The sequence below is a fragment of the Erinaceus europaeus genome, chromosome 14, assembly GCF_950295315.1.
Source record: "Erinaceus europaeus chromosome 14, mEriEur2.1, whole genome shotgun sequence".
NCBI lineage: Eukaryota > Metazoa > Chordata > Mammalia > Eulipotyphla > Erinaceidae > Erinaceus > Erinaceus europaeus.
Window position 1 is genome coordinate 27,163,336 of NC_080175.1, and position 24,763 is coordinate 27,188,098.

The 24,763-nt window shown below is 50.7% G+C and overlaps 1 protein-coding gene across 8 annotated transcripts; it reads left to right on the forward strand.

Annotated features, from left to right (window-relative positions):
* Nucleotides 1–1,736: 1,736 nt before the first annotated feature.
* Nucleotides 1,737–24,184, forward strand: KCNIP2 (potassium voltage-gated channel interacting protein 2). Of its 8 annotated transcripts, none has more exons than XM_060171448.1 (10): nucleotides 1,737–1,968; nucleotides 19,443–19,538; nucleotides 20,304–20,357; nucleotides 20,851–20,975; nucleotides 21,331–21,400; nucleotides 21,549–21,619; nucleotides 21,740–21,847; nucleotides 22,247–22,399; nucleotides 22,478–22,540; nucleotides 22,837–24,184. In XM_060171448.1, the coding sequence occupies exons 1-10, from the start codon at nucleotides 1,896–1,898 to the stop codon at nucleotides 22,882–22,884; spliced, it is 861 nt and encodes a 286-aa protein (XP_060027431.1). In that variant the 5' UTR covers nucleotides 1,737–1,895; the 3' UTR covers nucleotides 22,885–24,184. The 8 variants fall into 8 exon arrangements, with proteins under 8 accessions (XP_060027431.1, XP_007533901.1, XP_060027432.1 ...); XM_007533839.3 differs by having other exon boundaries at nucleotides 22,247–22,351; XM_060171449.1 differs by lacking the exon at nucleotides 20,304–20,357 and having other exon boundaries at nucleotides 19,443–19,542; nucleotides 20,855–20,975.
* The last annotated feature ends 579 nt before the right edge of the window (nucleotides 24,185–24,763 follow it).

Here is a 24,763-nt window from a genome sequence, read left to right on the forward strand (position 1 = left end):
TGAGTCTCATCCTCTCCTAGAAATCAACTCCACGACCAGTTGCTCATGCTCTGTGCCAATGTCTGTGCCAGCACTGTGGAGGACCCTCCAGAGCCAGAAGGAGAGCCAGGGAGCAGAGTCGAGTCGCTGGCAAGGACAGTCCTTCCTTCAGCTGCTTGTCTAGTTCTCATGCCTGAACTCCCACCACAGGGCCTGCTGGTATAATTGAATCAAGTGGTTGGAAATTAAATCCAAGTGAAGAGATTAAATATGCTGGGGTCACTTTAACTGACACTCTGGTCTCGGCAGGTCATTCCTCTTGAGGAGCCACTGAGCAGGCAGAATTCACTGGGACAGTGCCACCAAACCATTCAGACCCACCACACATCGCTACTGCCCACCCCCCATATGGTGGGTGGGGGTTTCTTGAACTAGAAACACAGGAGGCCTCCCGGGTGGGACACAGTAGCCTCAGTCCTTCAGTCACCATAGCTGGGTCTGAGGCAGCCCAGCTCTATCTATCTATCAGCCCCTGGCTCTCATAAGGGGAAATAAACTAAAGGAAGAGACCTCCTAACAAGGTCATTTTCTCCCCATCTGCATAGAGTCTGTGTCCTCACCCACGTTTCCAAGCCCTGAATTTCCTCCTAGGTCTTCTGGAAAACTGAAGGAATCCAGGACAGGGCAGGTGACAGAAGAGGAAAGGGCTGAGAATGTGAAATAAAAGAAAAAAAAAAAAAGGGAGTGGGGCTGTAGGGCAGCGGGTTAAGCGCAGGTGGCGCAAAGCACAAGGACCGGCATAAGGATCCCGGTTCGAACCCCGGCTCCCCACCTGCAGGGGAGTCGCTTCACAGGCGGTGAAGCAGGTCTTCAGGTGTCTTTCTCTCCTCCTCTCTGTCTTCCCCTCCTCTCTCCATTTCTCTCTGTCCTATCCAACAACGACAACAACAATAATAACTACAACAATAAAACAACAAGGGCAACAGAAGGGAATAAATAAAATAAAATGAAATAAAAACGGGGGTGGGGGAAGAAACAAAAGAGCAAGAAAACCTTAAGAAACTAACCTGGTTCACTCTCTTCTTCCCAGTTGGCCAGTGGGGGTCATTAGATGAAGTTAGTGAATGGGGCCCAGACCAAGGGTCTTGGAGTGGGTGAGGGCTGGGGCTTTTGTGAGAGAAAAGGACATTGTTGTCCTCTGGCCTGGAATTAGCCTGACTTGGGGGCTGTGTTGACCTTTCCTCTAGGTCCCCAGACTTCCCAACTGGGCAGGGGCCGCCCGACACGGAAACTAGCCGAGATGAGGACTGAACCAACCCCCAAACTGGGCAAACAATGGGGAGAGCAGGGCCAGCGATGGGGGGCAGGAGATGGGGTGCTCACCCAGGGGCCTCTCTGGCCTGAGGCCTTTCTACACCCCCAGGACTCGTGGCTTCAGGTTTGGGGGTTAGGGGTTAGTGTTGCTGGAGAGCCAGTCTCCCTCTACGCACTTCACAACTCACCCTTTCACCGGGTGCCTCCCCCGAGCTGCAAGAGGAGGGGGCGGGGGTAGGGGGAGCCAATCCCGGCTGCGCCTAAGGGGGGAGGCGGCGGCAGTGACAGCCGCGGGGAGGGGGCGGAAGAAGAGAGGCAGCTTGGCTCCGCTCAGCACTCAGCTCCGCTCAGCCTCCGTTCCGCACTCACCTACTGCCCAAGCCTCCCTTTCCTGCCCTGCGACCCCGGGGTGGGCCCCAACCCCCAACCCCCAACCCCCAACCCCCAACCCGCAGGCTCTATCTACCCTGGCCCCAACTCTCCAGGCCCCTCTCCCTGGCAGCTCACTACGCCGCCAGGGGGCGCCGTGAGAGCGCCCTATCCCGGCTACCTGGCGCCCCCTCCCACAACCCAGGCGGGACGGGAGGGGGGCGCCGGGGGCCATGCGGGGCCAGGGCCGCAAGGAGAGTTTGTCCGATTCCCGTGACTTGGACGGATCCTATGACCAGCTCACGGGTGAGTCGGTTGCCAGCTCGGTGGCCGCGGGAGGGGGAAGAAATCTCACCCTGCTTCCCACCCTTAAGCCTCTCTGACCCCTGCCAGGCCCTTCCCCACTCCGCCCCTTTCCCAGCACCCTGCTGGCTATGCTGGGTGTCAGGACACTGGGGTTCAAAACCTTGGCCCGGGTCTGGGGGTCTGGGGGGCAGTTAGAAGAGCAGGACTGGGGTGAGGGAGCAGATGTGGGTGTGTGTGAGACACAGGCTGGGAGGGTATCGAGTGGGAGGTGTTACATGTATGAGCGCCTGCCATTCTGTGTATGTGTTTCGCGTGTGTATATGCGTGTGCACCTCCCACAGCTGGTTGCCATGTGCATTGGACTTGGTGACAGCCAGGGTGTGATTGTGTGTGGTACAACTGTGTGATCTGGTCAGGTCATCGAGTGAGGTTGTGTAGACCCTCACTCAGCTGTATTAATGAAGTTGTCTTAACCATGTGTCCCTATTCTGTGTGCGACTGTGTGCTGTGTGGGATTCTGTGGGACTCTGTGTGAAGGAACATGTGACTGTCAGAATGTGCCTAAGCTTCACTTTATGATTGTCTGCCTCTTTGTGTGACTTTATGGTTGTGAACTTCCTGGGGGCGAGGATTTGTTCAAGAGCGCTGTGTGGTATTGTGTGATCATGAGGCTGTGTGTGGGTTAGATTGGCATTTGAAACTGATTGTCGCTGTGGGACTCTATGTCTGTGATACATCTTACCCTTGCTGCCTATCTAGCTTCCTGGTGCAGAAGGGGCTCATTAGTGGGTGCTGCTGCTCTTCCACATTTTTCACAGATAGCTCCAATTGATGCAAGGAGGGACTCTAGTGTCCAGTCACCCAGACTAGCTCCCAGGAGCAGCACTGTCCCAGCACCTGGCTTCCAAGGGAGACAGTTTAGTTCTGGGTCTACCCCCTCCTCAAAGGACTCAGACATTATTCTTATCATTAAAACTCCACTAATGTATGCCCCTCCCAATCCCAAACCCTTCCAGAACTTCACCCAAGTGCACTCTCTGTGTCTGGGGACAGAAGCTCTATTCCAGGAGGGAGGTGCTAGGTAGCACCTCCTTATGCCCTTCCAAACCACTTTGCCACCCAGGCACCCTCTCTCCCCCACACTGAGATATGTATGAGAGGTGCTCCCATGCCTGTGCATATTCTGGGGTTCAGTAAGCAGATCCATGTGTTTGTGTGGGTGTCACCTTGTCTATGTTTCCATGTTCATGTGAGTTTAAAGTGTCTGTTCACTGTGGCAAGCCCAAGAAGTCTAAAGAGAGAATGAGAGGAGAGGGACTGTCTTCTCTGTGTCTGAAATAAGCTGGGAAGGTGGGTCCTGAGCCCGGTCAGCCCTGATGGGAGTGAGATTAAGACTTGGAGATGGAGGTCCAGGAAGTGGCATGATGAATAAACTTAGTTCTCAAACATGAGGTCCCAGGTGTCATCCTCAAAAGTGCATGTGTGAAAGCTGGTTCTCTTTCTTTTTTTCTTCCCATCTCTCTCATTAATAAGTAAATACAATCTCTTTTTTATTTTATTTATTTATTAATGAGGAAGATAGGAGGAGAGAGAAAGAACCAGACATCACTCTGGCACATGTGCTGCCGGGGATCAAACTTAGGACCTCATGCTTGAGAGTCAAAAGCTTTATCACTGCGCCACCTGCCGGACCACACAATCTCTCTCTCTCTCTTTTTACTTTTTTATTTATTTATGTTTTAATGTTATTGATTTTATTTTAATGAGAGAAAGAGACCAGAGCATTGGTCAACTCTGGGTTATGATAGTGCTGCAAATTGAATTTAGAAGTCTTTTGTATAACTGTTATGCTGTCTCCCCAGCCCACCATCTTTTTTTTCTCCCTTGTTTTTTTCTTTATTGGGGGATTAATGTTTTTACAGTTGACAGTAAATACAGTAGTTTGTACATACATAACATTTCTCAAGTTTTCCACATAACAATTCAACCCCCACTAGGTCCTCTACCATCATGTTCCAGGACCTGAACTCTCCCCTCCACCACCCACCCCAGAGTCTTTTACTTTGGTGCAATACACCAACTCCAGTTCAAGTTCTACTTAGTGTTTTCTCTTCTGATCTTGTTTTTCAACTTCTGCCCCCACAATCTTTTTCTTACCAGAGCACAGCTCAGCTCTGGCTTGTGGTGGTGCAAGGGATTGCACCTGGGACACTGGAGCCTCAGAGGTAAGAATCTCTTTGTATAACCATTATGCTATCTATCCCCAACTCCCAGGCTACAATCTTAAAAAAAAAAAAAAAAAAAAAAGATTTAGAGATGTGGGAGGGAACCAGGATAGTAAACATTAAGAAATGCATCTCCCGGGGAGCCAGGCGGTGGAGCAGCGGGTTAAGCGCATGTGGTGCAAAGCTCAAGGACTGCCTAAAGGATCCCAGTTCGAGCCCCCGGCTCCCCACCTGCAGGGGAGTCACTTCACAAGTGGTGAAGCAGGTCTGCAGGTGTCTATCTTTCTCTCCACCTCTCTGTCTTGCCCTCCTCTCTCCATTTCTCTCTGTCCTATCCAACAACAACCACATCAATAACCACAACAATGTTAAACAACAAGGGCAACAAAAGGGAAAAGAGAGAAAGAAAGAAAGAAAGAAAGAAAGAAAGAAAGAAAGAAAGAAAGAAATCCATCTCCCACACACTGACCATGGGCAGGCCTAAATCCTTACACCAAGACACCCAGGAGAGGAACTCTTACTCTGGCTCCAGATGCTTGCTATATGTCCAAAGTATGCCTCAGACCTGAGTCCAAAGGTCCAGTCTTGGAGCTCTATTCGGCACTCAGTTCCCACCACCAGCTCAGGACTCTGGAGTGTTATAAAGGCCCTGGGGGCCCACATTAGCACCCCATTAGTAAGAGCTTGCTTCCTGCTTTAACTAATTCCTTTGGTGAAATAATTTCCTCCCCCAATTTAGCTATTTGAATTCAAAACTGGGAGAAAGTGGAGTGGAGAAGCAGCTATAAATGACTTTAACTCTTTGGGGCTCACTTTTCTCATCGGTAAACAGGGGAGTGCACCTTCCTGTATGCCTGCCTCCCAAGGGAAACAGAAAGGTCAGTGTTGACAAGAATCAAGGATAGCAGTCCACACCATCAGCATCCTCGCATACACCGCTCCACACGAGACTTTGAAAGCAGAAGTAGCACCTCCAGGAGCTCTCCTTTTGAGGGAAGACTTATTTGTAGCCCAAGTTAGATGGGGGACCAAGACTTGGCAGGGAAGATACTGCAGTGATTCCCAGAAGAGCCGCAGCCCAGGGAACCTCAGCCGTTGTCCGCGGTGCTGAAGGGCGCGCGGAAAGGGCCCCCCCACGTTCCCTTCCTTAGTTGCTTTCAGTGCAAACCGGACTTTTGGCACTGGGTTCGAGGGTCTTCAGTTGCTGTCACACTGGCACATCAGGTTGATAGGGAGGGATCCTAAAGTTATATTCCATGCTAACTGCTTTCCTTTCCCAGCCCAGACTCACAACGCAGTTGGAGTTGTTTTTGTTTTGTTTTTCTTTTTAAGGGACGAGCTGTGCTCACTCCGTCCCGCATATATACCCCGCTACCAGTTTGTCTTCCCAGTTCGGCTCCCGCTTGGTGGTAGGCAGGGTGGCTAAAGCCAGCGACCAGCGGTGCTCCTGCTCCAGACAGGAAAGGAAGGAGCGGACAACTAGTAAGTAGGGAGACTTAGCACTTGCTGGCCTGAGCTCTGCTCCGGGCCCGAAGTCACGCTCCTCTGGTCTCAAACGTCGTTCCCCGGAGTGGGGCGCCCCCGTGTGGTGGCAGAGGCGCCATCCTTGCGGAGCGGATTCGGAATGGGGATTGTCGCCCAATAAGTGGGCAGGAATTTGCATTGAGTTTGGAGGTGACTCTGACCGCCTGCATGGATGGGTTTCCATCTGAAAGACAGGACTCTGGACAGAGGGTTGGGGGTAGGGTCCTGGGGGGGGCTGTTAATTTGGATCTAACTTGGCACGAATGAATCCGAGAAAGGGGTCTATCTGGACGGGGACTATGGGGAGAAGGGTTTCTCCTGGGCTCAGGTGCCATCTGGTGGGAGAGGACCGGGGCCAGGATTGAGAGACGCTAAAGGGATTTGGAGACAGGAGCCCGACCTGACGGGACACACATGTGCCGCCGCGTGTTTGCCACCCCAATACAACAGCCAATTCCTTCTTTCCCGGCCGTGCATTAGTGTAGGGAGTTGCCATGGCAACTGTGTCCCCTCACCCCATCTCCTGCGTACCTTGGGCAGAGATGGAGGGGCTGAAGAGAGATGACAGCAAAGCCGGCCCATTCCCCCTCAGCTCCTTTTTTAAAACCCGCGTGTATCCCCTTCCCCGCCCCAAATCCCAGAAGGTTTCCTCTGCTCAGCGCGACTCCGCGCTCCTCCCTGTCTAGGAACTTTAGGGGGCCCTGGCGCCGCGCCTGAGGGAGTGGGGAAGAGTCCCCAGAGCTGCCAGGGAGGGGAGCTGGGCGAGGCTCGCCGCCCCTCCCCGCCCCGCCCCTGTATCCCCCCATGGGGCGGAGACCCAGAGCCCCGCGTCTGGGGGCGGAGCCTGGACTCTGAGCCTGGCTGAGCCATGAACCGCTGCCCCCGCAGGTGCCCGAGCCCGCTGGGGCTGGCAGCGCGGTCCTTCTACCAGCTGGTGACGGGGTCGCTGTCGCCAGGTATGAGGAAGGGAAGGAGGGTCAGGACCCCTCAACAAGTGAGCCAAGTAGAATAGAGAACCACACAGAGGTGGGGAGGGAAAGGACGCCTCACAGAGTGGGGGAAGTGGGGTCCCTCAAGAGAAAAACAAAAACGGGAGGGGGTGGCCTAAAGGGTTCTGAGCCTTGACAAGTGACACTAGACTAGGATTCCTTACAGAAGAGTGAAGAGACAGGAGTCTTCAAGGCAGAAAGAGGAAGGGACATCATGGTGAATGAGCAGTGAGGTTTCTCGCTGAGCGCATGGGGAGGGTGTAAGGGTCACAGCCCACTCCTGAGCTGCTTAGGTCAGGGGGCATCTTGAGATGAATGGGGCCTGTGTCCAGAAAGAAACAGCCATGAGGTGAGACCAGGCCAACAGGAACTAGGAAGTGACTTCTTGCATGATGCAATGACTAAATGCGTGTGGCATCAGAATTGCATGTCACCTTTTCATCTGTCGCTGGATATCTGTATTAAGGGGGCTGTGCATTTCAGGGCTTGCATGTCCCTGGACTCCTGTGGCACCGTGAGTGCATGTGCCTGGAGTTTTATGCTTTAGATTTGGATTGGGGGCCTCTGAATGCCACTGAGTTGATTATTAGCTTTCACAGGGTTGAAACTTGGTGCTTGGTGTGTGTGTGTGTGTGTGTGTGTGTGTGTGTGTGTGTGTGTAGTAGACCTGATCATGACATTACTGAGCTCTGCACACAAACCCACCTGCATTTCCTTAGGGCTTCTGGGACAGAGCCCAGCATTACCTCTCCACCTGGCCTGAGGACACCAAAACAACCTAGTCTGAGGTATTCTGGGATCTGTAGTTGTCTGCCATTCTTCATGTCCCCTTCTTGAACACCCTGCCCACTCCCCACCCCGACCCAAGTAAAAGCAGAGCTGTGTGTGCCCCAGAAGGATGGGAGATAGACTGAGTCAGAGCCATGTTTGGAAATATCTTGGGGAGCATGCAGCCCCCAAACCCCTTGCTCATGACTGTCTGGAGTGACAGATGGCCCCAGTCAGGCAGGGCCAGCTCTCAATCATAGCAGGCATGACATCCAGGCCTGAAAATAGCCCCAAGGCCTCAGGAGGTGATTAATCACGCAGTTCTCAGCCAGGGGGTGCTGTGTCTTTCTAGCCTAGCTGAGGGACCAACAGAAGGGCCCTGTGATCTTTTCTGGTTGGGTAATAGTGGGGAGAGCAAGGGCAGGCGGGGAAATGGGGCAGCTGTATAAGGGTAGCACCCCCCACCCTCTCGGCAGTGTTACTCTAGGTTCTAACAGTGTTAGGCAAATGGCTACATGACAGGAGAATGTGCCATGAGATTTGTGCGACCTGGAAGGTCTATCTAATGCTCAAGATGGTTTCCCGTGAGCCCTTGGCCTGAAGTGCTCCCATTAAGACACCACTACTCAGAATGAAGAGCTAAGTGGTACAGGGATGCTTGGAGAGCTCAGATCCTAGCAAATGTCCCCAAAGGTCCTGAGAGTTGAGAGGTCTCTGAGTAGGCAGAAGAGAGAATCTGAGAAGCAGCTGGCTTTTCTGACAGACCCTCCCACCAGAGACCTGAATGGCATGGGACCTTGCCTCCCAGTGAGGAGTCAGGTCTCTCAGGCTGCGGGAGGAGGTGGGAGAGGGGAGATGACAGTCAGAGAAACTGGCTGCCACACTGTTAGTCTGGAGAGCCAGAGTGTGTGCTCTGCTGCTCTCCGGTCCGCACAACCTAGCATGGCATTCATAGCTCCTCTGAATCTCAGCACTCCCATACCCTCAACATGAACAAGCTGCAGTCACCGGGATCTCTGACATCACCACATCAGAGAGGTGACCTGAGGCAGCTGGAACATCATGGCTTCTGGCTTAAGTACGTGTGTGTGTGTGTGTGTGTGTGTGTGTGTGTGTGTGTGTGTGTAATAGTAGGTTACAAGATTGTAATATTACATTGTATAGTTCCACACCACACTCACAACCAAAGTTGTGCCCCACTCTCTTACCTCCCAAAGATAACCACTATAGTTCTCACAAATCTTAGAAACAGTTTGTTTGCTTCTGTTTTTTTTTCAAGTTCAAGTGTATTAGTTCTCTATATTCCACATATGAGTGAAACCATCCAGTAGTTGTCCTTCACCTCTTTACTTATTTGGCTAAGCATAATCACCTCCAGATCTATTTTATCCCAAAGGACACAATATTTTTTTTTGCAGAGTAGTATTCCATGGAGTATATGTCCCTTAACTTCTTTAGCCAGTCATCTGTCAATGGGCATTTAGGCTACTTCCAATCTTTGACTATTGTGAATAATGCTGCTATGAACATAGGGGTGCATATGTCCCTTCTAATTAGTGTTTAATTGTTCTTTGGAAAAATGTCTGGTTATCCTGAGAAAACCATCCCTCTGACCTGCATTCTCTTCATCTACAGCATAGTGCTGAGGAGATGCTGTTTCCCTAACCAAGTACAAACAGGACTATAGACCCTACCTTTCAGTTTATTGTGCAGACCCAGTGAAATCATGTATATCAAGTATCCAGGGTACAAATGTGTTCAATAAGTACTAATCTGTTGGTTAAGGTGGAATATATTCAACCAGGGAAGTGGCTCAGTGGTAAAATACCTGCCTTATATTCATGAAGTCCTGGGATCAAACCCTGACACCACATGAGAGTAATGAAAACAAAAGTGAAGCACTATGTACGTGTGTGTGTGTGTGTGTGTGTGTTCACTCCCTTTCTTTCTTTTTTTAAATATTTTATTTATTTATTAATTATAAACATAGGAAGAGACAGAAAGAGCCAGACATCACTCTAGTACATGTGCTGCCGGGGATTGAACTCAGGACCTCATGCTTGAGAGTCCGATGCTTTATTCACTGCACCACCTCCCTCTCTTTCATTCTCTCATAGAAACATAAAGCAATGGCCTGTGGATCAGCAAAATAGCTCACTTGGATTGTGCACCTGTTTTGCCATGTGTGCAATGCAGCTTTGAGCCCTGCCTCCACTGCGCTGAGGAATTTCAGTGCTGTAGTCTCTCTCTTTTCCCCTCCCCTCTGCTTCTTTGTCTCTATCTCCTTCGACTTGAAAAAAATCACCCTGGAGCAGTGAAACCCTGGTGATGATCAAAAAAATAGTGGCCTGGAAGGTGGCACAGAGGAGTGGGTACAGAGGATAGAGTTTGGTATGTTTGGAAGGTAGCCCATTGTGAGTGGGTACAGGCTGCTGACTGGAGGGTGCTATGTGTGGGACAGTGAGAGCAAACTGTGGATGGTTAAATGCCAGATATGGAGCTCGGACAGTGGCAAGGAACTATTTGCTGCCTCTGTCTGTAAATCTGTCATCTCCAGGGTGAGTGAGAAACTGAAAGCAATCCCTCAACTTTTTCTGAGGTGCTAGGTGTGGGCAGACTGCATGAACTTTGATTTGCGCCTTCCCTGGATATTGATTGGGGTGGTGGGAGCGGAACACACGCCACCCAGTGGTGGGCTGTGGAACTGCATATTAATGAACCTCCGAGGGTCAGGCAGGCACACCCTGGTCTTTTGAGACCCTGCTGTTGGGTCTAAGACACATCCTTCCAGAGCTGGACAAAGGTTGAGGGATCCCCCCACCCCGAGCTTGTCTGGCCTGCTGACTGGACAGCCAGTTACTTGTAGCGTTGGGGAGGATTGATTGTTTCTTTTTTTTTCTTCTCATACTGTGATTGTGGTGAGAGAGCTGGGCAAGAGACAGAGAAGGAAAGTCATGTGCAGCACTATTGCACGGCTCATGATCTTTCCCCCCTTTCAGGTGAGGACTAGGGCAGGCAGACAGGCTTGAAGTTGGATCCTCATACATGGTAATATGTGCACTTTACCGGTGTTCCACAGCCCTATTGCTAAGGTTCAATCATCACTCAAAAAGTCAGTTTACGAGAGTAGGGTGGTAGTGCAGTGGGTTAAGCACATGGTGCAAAGTGCAAGGACCAGCGTAAGAATCCCGGTTCAAGCCCCCAGCTCTCCACCTGCAGGGGAGTTGCTTCACAAGTGGTGAAGCAGGTCTGCAGGTGTCTTTCTCTCCCCCTCTCTGTCTTCCCCTCCTCTCTCCATTTCTCTCTGTCCTATCCAACAACAACGACATCAATAACTACAACAATAAAACAACAAGGGCAACACAAAGGAATAAATAAATATATATATTAAAAATCTTTTTTTTTAAGTCAGTTAACATAGAAATGAGGTTTGAGATATGAGAAAAGCAGGTAAACTCAGGTAGCAGCAACCTGAGAAGATGGCAAACGCATGTCTGAAAGAACTCTGACTCTCAGGGTGGGCTTTGGGTTCATAAAGGACCAGGAGTCAGTAGGGGAGAAAGGGTCTTGTCACACAGATGTCTGGCTTGTGCCAGTGGTCAAATGAAGCTCCAGAGCATGGTGGTCTGTCCCTTGTAAAACTCTGAGGTAACATGGTTATCCAGAAGTCTGTGACTGGCTCCCAATTTAACATTCCGCAGTGGCAGGAGACAAAGTGGAAGATATAAGAAAAATATATATATATCCTGACACTTATCATGGGGAGATAAAGGGTTGTAGCTATGCATCAACAGCTGCACTGTAAACAACCTCCCAATAAAGCATAAAGTAGGGAGTCGGGCTGTAGCGCAGCGGGTTAAGCGCAGGTGGCGCAAAGCACAAGGACCGGCATAAGGATCCTGGTTCGAACCCGGCTCCCCACCTGCAGGGGAGTCACTTCACAGGCGGTGAAGCAGGTCTGCAGGTGTCTATCTTTCTCTCCTCCTCTCTGTCTTCCCCTCCTCTCTCCATTTCTCTCTGTCCTATCCAACAACGACAATAACAATAACAACTACAACAATAAAACAACAAGGGCAACAAAAGGGAATAAATAAATAAAATAAATATAAAAAAGCATAAAGTAAATAAGATAAATCTGTATTCAGAGAGCAAGATGGATTCTCCAGTGCTTACTGACTGACTCTAGCAGGGTTAGTGATGAGTTAGTGTATGTGAGGGAGATGAGGAGGGATTCCTGGGGGACAGGAGATCTGAGTGGTAAAGAGGAGGATGGGTCTGGGGGAGCTGAGGAGGGATTCCCTCTAAACTGGGCCTCCTGGGTAGGCAAGCTATCTCAGAAGTGAGACAGTGTAGTGTAGTGGTTTAGAGCATAACCAAGTGAGATGGTGTTGATACTGAGGCCCTCAGGACACAGAAGGTGGCAAAGTAGGTAGAGCACAGGGTTTGAAAGTGTGAGGGTTCTGAGCTCAAGCTCTGCTACCACATGTGTCAGAGTGAGGCTCGGACCCTCTCTTTTTTTTCATGAATAATAAATCTCTTTAGGGCTAAAGAAATAATATAGTGATTGCACAGAGGACTGGCATATGAGAGGACCCAGGTTCAATCCCTGGCACCACCAATAACCAGAGTGGTGCTCTGATAAAAATAGAACAAAAGGGGGGGGGGAGAGAAAAAAAGAACAAAAAAATTTTTCATTAAGGCTGTAGGATAGCTCACCACTTGCTGTATGCAAAACCCAGGTTCAAGCCCAGCCCCCACGGTACTGAAGGAAGTTTTGGTGCTGTGGTCTCTTTCCTTCTCTGCCTCTATGGGGGGGGGGCAGTATCTCACTGGATGGTACATGTGTCTTGCTATTATGCAAGTCCAGGCTCAAACCCTGGCACCACATAGGAGGTGCTATGACACCAGAGGAAGCTCTAATGCTGTAGTATTTCTCCCTCTCTATCTCTTTTTTAAATACTTTATTCATGAAGAATATAAGCAGAGAGAGAGCATCAGACATCACTCTGATACATGTGCTACCAGGGATTGAACTATTCACCTCATGCTTGAAAGTCCAGTGCCTTATCTACTGTGCCACCTCCCAGTCTACTCCCTCTGTGTCCGTCTGGATGAAAAAGCTGGTTGGAGCAATGAAATTGTGCATGGCCTCCCTCCACCAAAAGAAAAAAATAAGAAGAAAAGAAAGGAGAGATGGGTGGGGGGAGTGACTTTCAACAGTGTTTTTAGAGAGTTACTTTACCCCCTTTGCCTTCACCTCACCTTAGTTACCCCCATCTGTAATATAGGGACTCTGTAACCCCCAGGTACCCTCATGCCTCCCTCACAAATCTATGTGAAAAGTCAATGTGATCATGTCCATAGGCACACTGGACTCAGTGAGGGGCCAGGCAGTGTTAGCTAAGCGGGGAAGCATGGAAGGAACTCAGAGCCCCTTGTCTTCTGGCTCATCACTCTGCAAGCCTCTGTACACCCCCTCACACACACCAGCAGCAACACCAGCTTCACCACCCAGGGAAAAAGAGGAAAGGCTCCAAGGATGCTCCAGGGGTGGGTGGCTCCCTGGAGGGGCTGGAGCTCCCAGTGCTTCCCAAAGAGCTGTGGGGCCTTGGGAGCCGCTGAAGGAGCCCCTAGCCCCAAGGAAGGAAGAGCAGCGCACCTCCTCTCCCCCAGGAAAATTGAGTCTGTTGACCCCACAGGTAGTAGAGGGTGGAAGAGGACTATGCAGCTTCCTCCTCCTCTTCCTCTTCTTTTTAGTGGAACCAGGGTTTCCCACATGCTTGATTTCACTAATGGAGCCACTTTTTTCTTCCTTTCTTTTTCCTTTCTTTCTTTCTTTCTTTCTTCCTTTTTAAATTGATTTATTAGGGAAACTGGGTGGTGGCACACCTAGTTGAACACACATGTTACAATACTCAAGGACCCATGGTCAAGCCCTCGGTCCCCCCCTTGCAAGAGGAAAGCTTTGCGAGCGGTAAAGCAGTGCGGCAGGTGTCTGTCTCTCTCTCCGTTTCTTTTTTTTTTTTTTTACTCTGATTTTTTTTTTAATTGGGGAATTAATGTTTTACATTCAACGGTAAGTACAATAGTTTGTACATGCATAACATTCCCCAGTTTCCCATATAACAATACAACCCCCACTAGGTCCTCTGAATTCTTCTTGGACCTGTATTCTCCCCACCCACCCACCCCAGAGTCTTTTACTTTGGTGCGATACGCCAATTCCAGTTCAGGTTCTACTTCTGTTTTCTTTTCTGATCTTGTTTTTCGACTTCTGCCTGAGAGTGAGATCATCCCATATTCATCCTTCTGTTTCTGACTCTCTCTCCCTGTTTCTATCTGGCTGTCTTTATCCAATAAATAAATAAAAATGATAAAATTTTAAAAAGGAATTTATTTATTAGGGCTGGGTGGTGGGGCACCTGGTTAAGTGCACATGTTACAATATGCCAGGACCAGGGTTCAGCCCCCTAGCCCCCACATGCAGGGGAAAAGCTTCGTGAGCTGAGAAGCAATGTTGCAGGTGTTTCTCTTTCTCTTTCCCTCTGTCTCCCTCTTCCCTCTCAATTCCTCTCTGACTCTATCCAATAAATAATATTTTTTTAAAAAAATAAAAAATAATTTATCTATTTATCAACACAAGATAAAGGAAACCCCAGTGGATGTCAAGTCCATAGCCTTAACCACTTGGCCACAAACTACCTGTCAACACAAGATGGAGAAGGACAGAGAGAGAGAGCCAGATCATCATTCTTGTACATGGGACTCCAGGGATCAAACTCACGACCTCATGCTTCCAAATTTAGTACCAAGGTCACTGCACTACCTTCATTCATTCATTTATTTATTTATTCCCTTTTGTTGCCCTTGTTGTTTTATTGTTGTAGTTATTATTGTTGTTATTGATGTCGTTGTTGGATAGGACAGAGAGAAATGGAGAGAGGAGGAGAAGACAGAGAGGAGGAGAGGATGATAGACACCTGCAGACCTGCTTCACCGCCTGTGAAGCGACTCCCCAGCAGGTGGGGAGCCAGGGGCTCGAACCGGGATTCATAAGCCAGTCCTTGCGCTTTGCACCACCTGCGCTTAACCTGCTGGGCTACCTCCTGACTCCCACCGCACTACCTTCTGAGCCTCTCTGGTCACTTTTTTGTTTAGATACGGAGGCAGAGGACTGGAATGATAGCATAGAGCGTACTCAAAAGACTTCATGCCTGAGGCTCTAAGATCCCATGATCAGTCCCCAGCACCACCAGAAGCCAGAAATGAGCAGTACTCTGGTGTATGTGTGTCTCTGTATCATTTTCTCTGTACCCTCCTCACTAAAATAAATTAATTAAATAATAAAATAAAAAACAGACTGAGAGGAAGGGGGAGGAGATACCCCAGTTCCAAAGCTTCCTCTGATGCCATAGCACTTCCCATGTGGTCCGGAGCTTAAACCTGGGCAGTGTAAATGACAATGCAGGCACCTGGCCAGCGAGCCCGCTAAGGGTTTTCTTTTTGTTGTTGTTGTTCCCTCCCTTTCCCACTTCTCCTCCTCCTCCTCCTCTTTCGTCTTCTCCTTCTTCAACTTTGTCTCCTTCTTCTTCATTTTCTTCTTCTTCACCTTCTTTTTCACCTTCTTCTCTTCTTCTTCCTCTTCTTCTTCTCCTTCTCCTCTACTTCCTCTTCTTCTTCTTTGTCTGTTCTTCATTTTCTTCTTCATCTTCTTCACCTTCTCTTTCTCCTCCTCCTTCTTCCTCTTCTCCTTCTTCATCACCTTCTCCTCCTCCTCCTCCTTCTTCTTCAGCTATTGGGTTTAATCCTCCCTCCCTTGGGCCTCAGTTTCCTGCCTGTGGTCTGTGGGAAGAGAGTGCTTCCTGCCTCATTGTCTCCATGGCAACCAGGATCGATGGATGCTGGTGTCCTCCTGATGGGAGAGGTCACTACCTTCTCCCCTCCCCCCACCATGTACTCTTAGAGTCCCCTGCATTTGTGGTTACACAGGCACTGAGCCAATAGCCTAGCCCTAGTTGTAGGGCACCCACATCAGCGGCCTTTAACACACACCCCATAGCCCTGCTCACACGTAGAGCCCCACATCCCTTACACACTTGGAAATATTCCACACACTCTCACACATTCCATAGACACCTAGGTCACATGCCCATAAACACAACATAACACACACAAAGGAGAAGAAGCACTTTCTCTCCATACAGACAGAAATATCCACATGTGAAAACACCCAGACAGACACATGCAACAGACAGCACTCTGCATCAATCATTACTTCTCCACATACAGATGGGAGTTTCTCCTGTGAACACATGCCCCTGCCCTGTTTCCTCTAGAAACATATCCTCTCTCAGCCCCCTTCCTGGAGGAAGCTTTCTTGGGGACAGAGGTGACACTGCCACCCTCCTCCCCCTTCAGCCTGGCCTGTGTGCTTGGTGCCAGGGGCTTCTAAGCAGGTGCTGGCCCACAGGCTGAGGAAGTCTGGCGAAGAGGAAGAGGCTGTGGCCAAGAGGTTGTGGCTGGGAGAAGAGGGGGGCAGAGGCGGAGTAGGGAGGGGTGGGGAGGAGCAAGGGAGGGAGACTGAGGAGGGAGGCTGGGGGCGGTCCCACTCCAGCTGGTGGTGTGAGGAGGGTGAGCTGGCTGGTCACGATCCTGATCCCCGTGGGCTGGGGGCCATGCCCCGGACCTACCATGAGCCTGGACGGGCTGGAAATGGTCGCTGTGCTGGTGGTCCTTGCCCTGTTTGTCAAGGTGCTGGAGCAGTTTGGCCTCTTTGATCCTGTCTCCTTGGAAGGTAACCTGTATGTGAATGGAGGCCTGCTGCTGGCTGGAGGGTGGCTGCCTGCGGGGTTGGGGGGACCAGCTGAGGACTAGGGGATCTAGTAAAGTGGATCCTGATAGGTGAGCAGGGAATCTGGAGTGTTTGTGGTGAGGTGAAAAGAGGGGTCAAAGACAAGGGTGTTTGGGGAGATGATGAGGGGAAGTTTGGGGTCTGGAAGTACTGATGAGAAGCGGTTTGAGACAGGTAGGAAATGGGGACTAGAAGGAGGAGAAAACCCCAGACTTCCTTGGGGCCTCTCTGGGACCAATTCCCCTACCTCCTGATGGCTCTGCAGATGTTCATGACTCTCCACACCCTCCTTGTGCAAGTGTAGGTAATAGAGGGTATGTATTCAGTATGCATGTGTGTGTGTGTGTGTGGGGGGGTACTCTGCTGGGTGTATGAGAAAAGACCGAGTGTGAGTAGTGGATGTGACGGGGATGTGACCGATGTGTCTGAGTGTCTGGTGTGTGGCTTCGTGAGGCGGCATAAGATGTAAGGGTGAGCACCTGGTACCCACTGAAAGTGTAGCTGTTCTCAGAGCCCCCTGAGGCTACTCTAGTGCACACCCAAGGCACTAGAGTGGGGTGGCTTCTGGAGGGACAGTGGGCTTCTGTAACTGAGACATTTAGAAACCTGCTCTGGCAGGAGGGCCAGGGGTGGGCAGATCAAGAACCCTGTCTATAAACCCTGGACTCTCCTCCTTCCTCCCAAGGGCAGAATGGGATCTAAGGCAAGACCCCGGGAGTGGCAGAGGAATCCCCAATACCACCCTACAGTGAAGTGGAAAACATGAGTTTGGAGGTAGAAAGGGGAGCATGGTAGGCCTCTCCCTCTTCACCCAAAGAACTGTAGCATGTTCCCCACTTCTACCAGGGACAGAAAGACACACAGGAGCCACCACAGAAGGGCTATGGTTTCTTTGCCCTGGTAAAACTAAAAAGATGTGAAGAGATCCGGGGTGCTGGTGGGAAGACATTGTAATGGTTATGCAAAAAGACTTTCATATGTGAGGCTACAAAGTCCCAGGTTCAATTCACCAAACCACCATAAAACAGAGCTGAGTGGTGCTCTGGTCTCTTGCCCCCCTGCCCCATTAAAATAAAATTTAAAAAGAAAGTCTTTGGGGGCCAGGTGGTGACACACCCAGTGGAGAGCACACAATACAGTGTTCAAGCCCCTGGTCGCTATCTTCAGGGGAAAAGCTTTGCAAGTGGTGAAGCAGTGCTGCAGGTGTCCTCCTCTCTATCTCCTTCTTCCCTCCAAATTCTCTCTGTCCCTGTCATATATATGGACAAAAGGAAGGGCCACACATTCCTGAACTGGGGTTCAGTGAGAAAAGAGGGCTAGTCCACTCTTCATTTACTGTGATGTTTATTGAGTTGTGCTGGGGAGCAGAGGTTGGTCTTAGATAAACTGAGGAGGCCAAACTGAGCTTGTTTTTATCCAGACCCTAAAAGGAAGGCTCACCCCTCCTTTAAATTATTTGGTAGAAATATAATTTATCTAGAAAACCAGGGCATGCTATAGACTAAAAGCAACCTCACCTTCTGAAACATCTAGAAATTGAATCCTAGGAGTGTGGAGGAGGACGCAATGATGGGACAGGAGAAGCACCTAAGAGCCATCCCTCACTTCAGTGGTAGTTATATCATCAGAGGTCCCGGGCACAATTCAGCCTTGGGAAATCAGTGTCAGGGCTAATGGAGCCCTGGGCCAGGGGCCAGCCTCTATCGATCCCCCACCCGGCCCACAACCTCCCTCCCACCTCTCCCTCATTCCCACAGGGTTGAGGTGGGGGCAGAGAGGCTGTGTCGAAGGGAGAGGAAGCTGTCAAACAGTTGCCTTCTGGGAGGGAGTCAGGGCCTTGTTCTTGTTCTGAAGGTAAAGCATAGTTTGGGAGAGCAGAGCCTTTGGAGAGCTAACATAGCCCACAAGCAAAGAAAATCAAGCCCATCTAGAAATAGACCCAACTTCAGCCAGGTCTGGTGGGCTCTGGCCCTAGAGTCTGGAGATGGGTGCAATTGGGAGACAGGTAGGCAGGCAGGCAGGCAGACAGACACACACACACACACACACACACACACACACACACACTTGGAAGGTCGCCTTGGGATGACAATGTGAGCAATGGGCTCTGGATAGCCCCACATTAGACCACAACATTGATCTGCAAGGTCTCAAAATTTGCTTTTTCACCTTCAAGGAACAAACCACGTGGGAAAGGACTAGGAGGGCCACACTTTCAGGGTAGATGATTTAGGTGATGAGAGAAAGTGTTCTTCTGGCAAGAAGATGGGAGGTGCTTTGGAATAATGGGCCACAGGAATAAGAAAAGTGGGTATACTCAAGACAAACGTGGGTACTGGGAACAAGGTGCATTCTTAGCTATGTAGAGGGGAACCAGGGTCTCCATACTGATATGTCATCATGTCCTAAGGTCACAGTGTGTCTTAGTACCCTCAGCACACTGTGTTATGATGTCCCAGAGTCTTTGTGTGTTCTTGTGCCATTGGATTGTGCTATGTATAAGATGGCGTGTGTGGGTCATCATATATATGTGCCCTATATTTCTTTCCTAGGTCGCATGTATGTGATGCTTGTGTCTATGTTATAGTGGGCCAGGTGGAATTCTCTCTGTGTGTGTGTGTGTGTGTGTGTGTGTGTGCACTGACTCCTGTGTTGGTGCTTGCTAATTAGACCGTTAAGTATGCATGAGTTACAGGGCATTCACCACTCTGTGATTTATCATTCTTTGTCACTATCCACACCTGTCACTGTATGTGTGTGAGAGAGGTGTTCCTTGGATTGGACATCACACTCAGAGTTCTTAGCCACAGAACAAGAGCCAAGGTGCTGGGGCAGCAGACACGAAGGCCAATGTCATTTGCCCCTCCAGCCACCTGGCTTTTCCCATTTGGGCTGTCCCATGAGATGAGGCACAATGCCCCAGCGGCCTCCATGGAAGCTCTATACCTGTGAAAGTCAGTGGGCTACCCTAACCTGGCCCCAGTTAACCCTGGCCTTCCCCCCCCAACCCAGACCTCGCCTCAACCCGGATTGATTTATGACTGGCAGGGAGGGGGGGCAAGGGATGAAGTGACAGTGGAGGTTAATGTGCCTTCCTGGGGTCTTCTCTCTTCCCAGGCCACCCTCCAGGGCCCACTAAAAAAGCGCTGAAGCAGCGGTTCCTCAAGCTGCTGCCTTGCTGCGGGCCCCAAGCTCTGCCCTCAGTCAGTGAAAGCAAGTGCTTCTCATGTATTTCCGGGGCGGGTTCGTGTGCCTGTGGATGTGACCAGAGTGACCTGAGCGGCCTGGCCAGTGTGTATGGGCTGCACCATTGTGGTGGGGGCGTGGCCACAGAGCGCAGAAACGGGCGGTGTGGGTGTGGTTGTCTTGGGGGCGGGGCCCGAATGTCTGGACCCAGGTGTTTCAGAGAGTGGTGGGCGTGGCCAGTACGACGGGAACGGACCCAGGTGGTTCAGGGTCCGGTCGCCCTACCCTTGGACGTGTGACAAGTCTCTAGACGCCCTGAACAGACTGATGCAGATGCAGAGGATGGAGCCCGTCTTCCCCCAGATGCAGGATACCTTGGTTCCTGATCTCAGCCTGGTCCCTAATTGAGTGACCTGGCATTGTCTCTAGGCCTCAGCTTTCCTTGCCCACCTAAACATCCGATTGCAGTTGGCAAGCTCCTTTAGTGTTTAGTACTTAAGAGTGTTGTAACGCATTCCGTTGGGCCCCTACGGGGTCGATTCGAAAAAAGAACACGAGTGTCCCGCAAGCACGTGTACTTGGGGTCCATGCCGGATGTCTGCGCTCATCTTGTGTGCCCCTGCCCTTAGTGTGTGTGTGTGTGTGTGTGTGTGTGTGTGTGCGTGCTCGCGCGTTTGTAGGGGTGCACCTGCAGCACGCAGGACTGTGAAATGTGATGTGTGATGGGCGAGGCGTGTGTCTGCTGTTGGCCGGGTCTCCCGCTTTCTCGGTGACAGTTCACACTCCCTTCAGCATTAGCCGCCCCAGCTTCCCTCCGCCCCCACAGACCCCGTCCACTGGACCCAGGTGACTTACTCTCCTGGTGGGGGCGGGACGGGGGCATTTGCCTGGGGACTGGATGCGGGGGACTGGGGTGGGGCCGAGGTGGGTAGGGGGTGGGACCTTCGTTGAGGCTTGCTGTTGGGGTTTGGGGCGGGGAGTGTGGAAGGGGCTGGCTGGAGCTGGGCGGGGCATGGCTTGGGCATGGCTGGGATAGGTCGGGCCTGGCTAAAGGGTCTGGGCGGATTTGAATTGGTGGGGGACACCTCGCTTCCCCCCTGGAACCCATTTTCCCCAACCTTCTTTATCTGGAAAGAAGATAGGCCTGGGGTCCTTCCTCTCCAATCAGGGATCGAGAACTCAGGGACTAGAACCGATTATTCGGAGCCCTGGTTCTGAGCCCAGGTCTGGCCTTGGACCAGATGAGGACAGGGAGATGCGGGATGGATTGATGTTTTTGAAGAGAGGTCTTAGGGGCCGGGCCTGAGGCGCGGCTGTCCCCCCCCCCCCCTCCCTGCAGACAGCGTGGAGGATGAGTTTGAACTATCCACCGTTTGCCACCGGCCCGAGGGTCTGGAACAGCTGCAAGAGCAAACCAAGTTCACACGCAAGGAGTTGCAGGTTCTGTACAGGGGCTTCAAGAACGTGAGTGTAAGGCAAAGCCTAACCGGGAGGGATGGGTAGGTGGGGCGGGCTCCACAGAGTACAACGCTGATTGACAGATCTGGAGGTTTAGAGGCGGTAGGAAGAGGTGGAGCCTCCTGGGGGTGGGAGGTGGGGCTTTCCTCTTCCCCCAGCTTTTAGGTGGAGATTCTGAAGCTGACCAGTTTGGAAGAGGGTAAAGCCTGGAAAATGGCCAGTTAGTCCTGTGTTTTTATTTGCGCACTGATGTAAAGCCTTGCTCGCATAAAATGCCCAACCCTCCTGGGCGTTTCTGGGGAGAGGCAGGGGTGAGTGGAGGAGGTTTCCTCAGGCTGCTCCTCCCCTCCTCTTCCCCCAGGAATGTCCCAGCGGAATTGTCAATGAGGAGAACTTCAAGCAGATTTACTCCCAGTTCTTTCCTCAAGGCGGTGAGAAGTTCAGGCCCTAGAGCAGGCATGGGACCGCTTCTGGGCTGGAAGTGTTGAGAGGGCTGATAAGAGGGGCTTGGGGAGCCCCATAGGAGGTAGGTTGTCCTTCTTTATCTGGAAGTTTGATACCCCGATGATTATCCTACAGACTCCAGCACATATGCCACTTTCCTCTTCAATGCCTTTGACACCAACCATGATGGCTCTGTCAGTTTTGAGGTGAGCTGGGAAGTTGGGTTAGGAAAATCTGTTAACTGGGACTTCAGTCCCAACCCAAACAGGGAGCTCGGTGAGACAATGTCTGAAGGTCAAACCCCCACTCCACCCCTTCCTTCCCAGGACTTTGTGGCTGGTTTGTCAGTGATTCTTCGGGGAACCATAGATGACAGGCTGAACTGGGCCTTCAATCTGTACGACCTCAACAAGGATGGTTGCATCACCAAGGAGGTGTGGGACAACTGGAGGGGCTGTGGGTATGCAGGGAGGAGGCAACGAGTTCCTAGGAGCAACTGCCACAGACACAGACACAGACACATCACCAGCCAGGCCCTAGGCTCCCAGGACTGGCAGCTGGAGGCTAAGGAGGAATCCTCTATATTTTAAACCATTTTATTGGGGATGAAGGGCTAATGGTTTACATCCCAGATGTTGACCACATGAGTAAAATTTCTCATCTCCCCACAATATTTGTCTGCAAGAAATATTCTCTCCCTCAAAATAGGTCCATTTCCACCACCATACACCAGGATCCCAATGCCTTCTTCAACCCCCTCCTGTTCCCTCCTTGCCCAGAATCCTTTTCTTTGGTGCAATAGACAGATCCTCTTCTTTCTCTTGGCCTAACAGGAAATGCTTGATATCATGAAGTCCATCTATGACATGATGGGCAAGTATACGTATCCTGCACTCCGGGAGGAGGCGCCAAGGGAACACGTGGAGAGCTTTTTCCAGGTGTCTGAGACTGGGGAGGCTGGAGTGTCCTGGAGTGGAGGGGTGGAGGTGAGGTACCAGCAAGGAACTTACCCACATTCTGCCTGCCATTCCTCCTGTTCTCCCCACCTCACTTCCTTTTTGCAGAAAATGGACAGGAACAAGGATGGCGTGGTGACTATTGAGGAATTCATTGAGTCTTGTCAAAAGGTACGGACGGTCTCTTGCCCTCCATAATGCCCTAGTCTGGACTCAGGGCCTGGTCCAGCAATACTGAGGAAATCCCCTTGGGGTGAAGTACTGCCTCATTCAATTCCCCCCACCCAGCCCTTTCCTTCACAACTGGGGGAGCTCGATGCCTCCCTTACCTCAAGCCTCTCCAAGTGTATCCTTCCTCCCTCTGCCTCAGATGCCCCTCTTTGTGACTCAGTGACCTTCTTTCTGTCTGTGACAAGCTCTTTTTCTCTCTCTCTCTCTCCAACCTGCCCGTCTCCCCACGGCTCCAGGACGAGAACATCATGAGGTCCATGCGGCTCTTTGACAATGTCATCTAGCTCCCCAGGAGAGGGGTCGGTTGGCCTGGGGGTGTGTGTGTGTGATGCTTTAACCCCAGCCCAGGGGGAGCTCAACTTTCTCTTCCCAGGTCTGTCCCAGCCTTTGCCTGGGGGGTTGTAGAGATCCAAGAGTCTGGGAGTTCAGGAGAGCTGAAGCTGAAGGGGTCAGGGATTGGCAGAGTGCATCTCCCAGCAGCCCTCCTCTTCCTAGCCAACACCCAGTGGTGAGGATGCCCCTGTCATAGGAAGGAGTACTTTCCCACCTCTCACCCCCACTCCAGAAACCACAACAGAGAAAAATCTCCCCTGCTATGGTGCTTTCCCCACCCTGATCTCAGAAACATTTCCCTTAAGACTTCTTTTCAGAGAAGATGTTCTGCCATGGCACAGCCCCTGAGAGCTCCATAGTGGGAGGAACTTGGGCCTGAATCTAGGTTGGTCCTAGGAGGTGATGGGGGTGGAGAGCAGAAGGGCCCAAAGATGCCGGTGAGAGCTCAACATGCCACTCAAAAGCTCTGAGTTCCATGGATCTGCCACCCAATCCATCCGGATAGGAGTTTCCAGGTTCTTCCAAGGAACTTATCTTTGTAGAGACACCCCAGAAAGTGTCCCCATTGCTCTTCAGTGTTCCCAGGAGAGCCTGGGATCCTGAAGTCTGTCTTGTCCCTGGAAGAGTCCTCTCCTTTTCTGATTGTACGGTGGTGGTAGCAGCAGCAGGGAAGACTGAGTAGGAGAATTCCTGGCTGAAACCTGCCAGATTTTCAGCCTTCCCTCCCAAATGATGACTGCCAGAGTTTTCACTTGCCATTTTCTCTAGACTCAGAGGCACAAAACGAATCAAGGTCTAGCCTGTGGATACCTTAGATGAAGGTGAAAAAGGAAATCAGGCATAGTATCTGACCCAGTGTTGGGGGCAGTCAATAGAATCTTTGATCAACCCAGGCTCTATTCCTATCCCCACATAGTCTGTTTCCACCTAGAGTCTCTCCCCTTGCTCTATTCAGTCCAACCAGAGATGCCCCCAAGCACGCGGGTAGATGTCCCTGAGCAGACCTAGAAAGCAGAGGACCTTAGGAACCAGGTCCCACCTTATTGTCAACATTCCTGCCATATAGTCATCTTTAATATACCTGCTTGTCCCAGTTAGCTCACCCTCCCAGTCAGCCAGGATTTGAGGGAAAGGGCCCCCAGGAAGCCCCCTTTCCCATCAGAACACTGTTGACTGCTTTGCATTTTTTGGCTCCTCTGTATATTTTGTAAAATAATGACACCAGATCCAATAAAACACAATGGCTATGAACAGGTTGCTGTCTCTGCCTTTTTGTTCCTCGTACCACACATATCCTAACATCCCTAATGCATCTCTAATGTATCTCTAGCATTTTAGACCCCAAAGTGCCTCTCTTTCATAGCTAGCGTATGGTCATCCCTTTGCAGGAAACTAAAACACGTGTCCAGGAAGGGATAGAAACACCTCACCTTAGAGAGGCTCCCATGTGATTCTCCCTCCCACATACCAAGGGGAGACAAGAAAGGGATAGGATGTTCATGTCCTGAAGATTGTGCCAAGCAAGCTGTGGCAAGCTGTATTTCGGCTAGATATCCCAACAAGTTGAATCAAGAATTTCTAATTAATAGACATCTTAGCTAATCTCACAGTGCTTTCTTTGTGTGTGGGTGGAGGGAACTTCCTTAATTTCCTATTTGTAAAACTAGAGCACTGCTCAGCTTTGGTTTATGGTGGTGCTGGGGATTAAATCTGGGACTTTGGAGCCTCAGGCATGAAAGTCTTTTTGTAGAACCATTATGCTATTTCCCCAGTCTATTCCTTAAATTTCTAATGAATGTTTTAAAAATATTTTATTTATTATTGGATAGA

Excerpts from the sequence above, each read along its gene's own strand:
- KCNIP2 (XM_060171448.1), top strand. The coding sequence starts at position 1,896 with ATGCGGGGCCAGGGCCGCAAGGAGAGTTTGTCCGATTCCCGTGACTTG. Across the intron at positions 20,976-21,330 it reads TGTACAGGGGCTTCAAGAAC|GAATGTCCCAGCGGAATTGT; the intron begins GTGAGTGTAAGG and ends CTCTTCCCCCAG. Across the intron at positions 22,541-22,836 it reads TCATTGAGTCTTGTCAAAAG|GACGAGAACATCATGAGGTC; the intron begins GTACGGACGGTC and ends CCACGGCTCCAG.